General features: G+C 57.8%; 1 protein-coding gene across 5 annotated transcripts in view; it reads right to left on the reverse strand.

Moving 5' to 3' along the window:
- Positions 1-3,869: 3,869 nt before the first annotated feature.
- Positions 3,870-4,864, reverse strand: part of LOC112122980 (mitochondrial chaperone BCS1) — a 7,239-nt gene continuing 6,244 nt past the window's right edge. For all 5 annotated transcript variants that reach the window (XM_026647366.2, XM_026647367.2, XM_026647365.2 and 2 more), the window contains one exon: positions 3,870-4,300. In XM_026647366.2, the coding sequence (XP_026503151.1) occupies positions 4,048-4,300 (253 nt within the window). In that variant the 3' untranslated portion in view covers positions 3,870-4,047. The remainder of the gene's footprint in view (positions 4,301-4,864) is intronic.

Below are 4,864 nucleotides of genomic sequence, written 5' to 3' on the forward strand. Positions count from 1 at the left end.
TCTAGAAACACCTCATCTACCTCTCTTCCTGATCAGTGTCTGGAGTAGATTCCTACCATGATGTCACCCCTAATTTTACCCCTTCTGTCTTTACCCAGAGACTTTCAACTGGGCTGCCTCTCAGCTCCTCCTGGACATCAGAATGAGTGTAGACCTCCTCCCTCTTTTCTGCCCGTCCTTCCCAAACAGCTGTACCCCTCTAGGCCAATATTCCAGTCATGAGACTCATCCCGCCACCCCCATCCCAGCTCTGTGATGCCAACTAAGTCAGAATTTAGCTCACGTACTAATACTTCCAGTTCTCTGGCACGTGTACAGACATCTAAGCTGTTCAGCAGATGTTCCCCCTCTGATTTCCCTCTTGTTGTTCCTATGACCCTATTGTCATTTTCCAACATCCAGCCCTCTGTTAAGGTCACATTTTATGCTCCTCTGTGGGCTTTCATCACCTGCCCCTTTTGAACACAGTAAAACTGTCTGCCTGGCCCACCCAGCTGGGCTGTGGGATCAATGGACCAGGTGTTTCTATGGGCAGTTAAATGCCTTATGCTCACTGGTAAGACTAATACAATTCAAAAACCAATTCCTGACTCCCCCTTTTGGGGAAATCGTAGTCTCCGGTACTGCTGTCCTCAACCGCCGCCCGGCCCGGCAGGCACCACAGGACACCACCTGCAGAGAGCAAACGGCTTCCCCTTCCCAGAATGCTTTGCCTCTGAGCCAAACCTGCGGTGGAGTCACCAGTCCCAGCCTGTCTCCAGCTGACGAGTCACCCTGGGGCAGAGCGCTGGCTGAGGCCCCCTCTACACAGCTCCTACTTCCCAAGGGGCTCCGGCTTTCCCTGCTCAGCAGTGGAGAGGGGCCTTGCCCCGGACATTAAACAGCTGCCTGTGTTGGGCGAAGACAAAAATCCAGCATGTTGGAGCAGCAGTCACGCTACAAACCAGCCGTGCTGCTGGAAAAGCCACAACGACTTCAGGGCAGTACATCAGCAGGGCCCAGCCAGCCGCGGATTTATCAGAGCTGCGCACTCCGGCTGCTCTTGGACGGCTCTGAAACAAGGATGTTGCTTACACGAGACCCCAGGAGGCTGGAGGCCTTTCATCTGGGCTGCCAGCGGCGACTGCCGGGCACAGGGCGGTCTGAGTGGATCAGCCATAGGGATGTATTGTTGAGTCTCGCCTCGAGAGGGCTGAAGCCACCACTGGCCCTTTTTGGTCACGTCAGAGATCAAGTCCCCGCACTTTGAGCCCTGAAAGTCGGACGTGAGGTTAGGAGGAGACGTTACCTGGACACACACTGGCGGTGGCCACACGGTCGTCTGTGATTCACTTGGCTGCACCAGACCCGGAACAACCCCACAGAGCTTCGCAAGCCTGGAGTAAAGCCATGGACAGTCGGCGCTACGGCCCCTCACTGCCTGAGCGCGCTGTGGTCAGGCTGGGACACCACCCAGAGCCTTTCCGAGCACTGCCCATTGCAGGCCTGTCTTCACTGGGTATCATGCAACTCTAGGGCTCTTCGTTTAATGCACTGCAAACCAAGGCACTGCTGTGACTGAAATAAGCGTGTGGGGCAAACCCCAGTTAAATTAACGAGCTGCAGTGAATTGACCTTTTAAATGAGCAATGGACTTAACTTCTGTGAGTGTTCCGGGAGAGGGCTGGGCGCTGCAGGGAGGTGGGCTGGGGGAAATTCGGGACCGGGAGGGCGTCGGGGTCATTCTGCAAGAAGGAACCAGGCGGCAGAAGCCAGGGTGTGAGCCGCATGCTTGGTGGCAGGGCTATGAGACAGCAGCTTTGCAGTGAAGGTACCAGAGGGGCAGGGCAGGCGGTGACAGCCCGTCACTGGTCTGGGTTGAACCCCAAAATGTCTGTCTGTCTCACACACCCCGTCTTCCTGTGCTCAGAGGAGTGTCGCAGTCCAAGAAGAACAGCTGCACCAAAGCAGAGAGCTCAGACAGGTGGTCCAAGCGACTGAACCAGTCACAGCTGAGACCCCCGACCCCTTCTGAGCAGGGCTTAGCTGAGACCCCCAGCCGAGGGTCCCTGCGGGCGGGGTCAACAGAAGGGCCCAGGAAGTGGGGGGGACACTAGCCATGTTATCCTGGGCCTTCCTGGCTCCCCCACAGGCCTGGCCCGCCCCACCCCTCACCGCACCTGAAGATGGTGTCCCAGCTGCCCAGGGAGCGGTTCCAGGATGAGGCCGACGGTGTCACTGAAGCGCCACATCTCCACAGGAAGCTCCCGCTCCAGGCACCCAGCGAGCTTCGCGCCAGTGAAAACTGAAGTGACCTCGGTATTTATGGCAGCAGCTGCCACTCCAAGGGGAGAGGGGGCACCGGACAAGGGGTTCAGCAGGTATGTTATTGGGAAGCGTTCCCAGGGTGTGTGCCAGACCCACACAGCTCAGCTATACAGAGAGACAGAGATCAAACCCAGAGGGCACAAGGAGCACACGCTCACTGAAGATCACAGGTGCATTTCGGTGGGCTTCCGCTCAGGCATTACGTGACCCTAAATGTTCTGCCCGTCAGGCTCTCGCCAGCTGGCAGCAGGCCTCCTCTGGAGAGGGCAATGCCAGGGGTCCCTGGAGCCAGGAAGACCGTAGTTCTAATCCCGGCTCGGACGCTAACCGACCACGTGGCTTTGGGCAAGTTACTTCTCCTTATAGCCTCGCAACTCAACTCGACCCAGACAGGTGCCGACTACAGGCGCTGGGTGCAGGCTGGGTCAGAAAACAACCCGCTCCTCTCAGGTTTGCCTCTGATCACCTCCTCCTGCCTGGCGCGGCTGCAGCTTGCCCCACTCCTGCTGGCCACTGCCACCTCCCTTTGCTGCATGCTGAGGAGTTGCAGCATCTCTCGCTTCACCACACGCTCAGTGCAGCGAGGCAACGGCCGCAGGAACAGGCAGGAAGTGCGCCAGAGACAGATCCCGGGCAGGGGGAGTGGGAAGTCCCCAGCACAGGTGGTGCTGACTCAGGTTTGGGCCGGGTCTGAAAACGACTCAACCCACTCAGGGTCAGGTGGGCTCGGGCTAGGCTTGAAAATGAGGCTTGAGCAGCCCTCTACTTAGCTTCCCTGTGCCTCAGTTTCCCCCCTCAATAAAAGGGAGATAATACCACAGCAGGGACAGCTCACGTGAGTCAGAAAAAGTCTATCTGGGAGCCTGATCCGCTGCTGGGGATGGAAAGATCCCATGAACTTGGGTGTTGGACCGGGCCCTTCTTGTGAGCGCATGCAGTGCCCGAGTCTGCGCCAGTGAAACTCAAAGGGCACTCATTTCCTAGGCACAGCGGACATGCTTAGCCTGTGAGCTCCTTGGGGCAGGGACTATCTGGTAGCCTGCGAGCGCTCTGGGACAGGAACTGTCGTCTTGTTCTGGGTTTGTAGCACGACAGGCTCCTGGGCCATAGCTGGGGCCCCTGGAAGCTCCCCCAGCACAGATCACTCGGTAACAATACCTGCAGATACAGAGCGGGTTAATGAGGTTTGCAAAGCACCTGGAAGACAGAAGGGCCCATACAGTGCTTGATAGGGTTGTAAAGGGCCCCATCACCCTACTTCACGCTGTGCTGTATTTACAGAGAACATTCAAAAGCAGCTGGCAAATATTATGCTCCAGAGCTGAGCCAGGCATCATCTCGAGCTTCCTTCTCTATTATCTCGTCACTCTGTCTTTCATTTACCCCCACGAGGGGACAGTGGACTGAGAGTTGTGTGTGTGTGGGGGGGGTTATGGCCATGTGATTAGCAGGCTCAGAATGACCTGGCATTTCAAGCACAGCTGGGTCCTGCGCGCTAGCAGCTGCGTCTGGGGAGGAGCGATCACGCCGGACAGTGCACTGCTACCGTGGGAATCAGGATGTCCTAGTTCTTTTTATATTTTAATAGAAACCCAAGGCCTCGTTGAGGTAGCGAAACAAAGAGCGATCGGCTCCTTGGGACTGTCACAAAGCAGCATCCTCACGGTTATCACGTCCTCCATGAGTCACTCCCAGGAATGGCGCCACAAGCCCCTCCCCTTTGAGGGTGCCCGCCCTCGGTCACAGGGAAATCGACTGCACGTTTTCAATGGCCCCGGCTGGGTCTGCTTTATACAGCATGAAGTGGCCCTGCACCTGGGCGGCGCTGATCTGCTCGGAGATGCGCAGGGCCTGCTCTGCAAACTTGTCCCCGGCAGCTGCCGGCTGGTCTGGGTAGAAGCGCTGGAACATGCGGGAAATCTGCCAGCGGGAGCAGGGTCCCACGTACTGCTTCAGATCCACCCGGCCAGGGCGTACCAGGGCTGGGTCCAACCTGCGGAGGCAGCGAGACAGGCAGAGGTGCGGTCAGCCAGCAGCGTGGAGCTCAGCTCCCAGGGCCTGCGCAGTCAGAGGAGTCCGCTCTCCTGGATGTGAGGGACCAGTCCCTGCTCTCTGACCTCCCTTCGCTGGTATCCCGAGGGAGGGGCAGGGGGAGACCCCTTATCCTCAATACCTTCCACGAGCACAACGGGGATGCACCGCAAACCACGGACACGGCTTTGTGTTTCCTCCAACGTGACCATCCCCCTTAACTACCACAGGCTGGGAGGGAGTCCAGCCCGGACCTCGTGCCCCACGCACTGTTGTGACATAGGAGGTCCGGGCAAGATCCTGCAGGGGGCTTCTAGCTTGGTGGGGTCTCTGTAAAGCAACTCAGAGAAAGCTGGGAAGAACCAGACAAAAGAGATCAGCAAACCCCCAGCGTCCTGAAAAGATCAGGCTTCTCCTGGGGCACCCAATCTCCTGGGCAGGTAGTCCACCCACACGCCTGTGACAGGCTTTCTGCTGTGAAAGGAGCTGCAGCGAGACAGCAGCTGTCGGAGCTCTGCAGTGGAAA

The sequence above is a fragment of the Terrapene carolina genome, unplaced genomic scaffold (assembly GCF_002925995.2).
Source record: "Terrapene carolina triunguis isolate 2854851 unplaced genomic scaffold, T_m_triunguis-2.0 Scaffold62, whole genome shotgun sequence".
Taxonomy (NCBI): domain Eukaryota; kingdom Metazoa; phylum Chordata; order Testudines; family Emydidae; genus Terrapene; species Terrapene triunguis.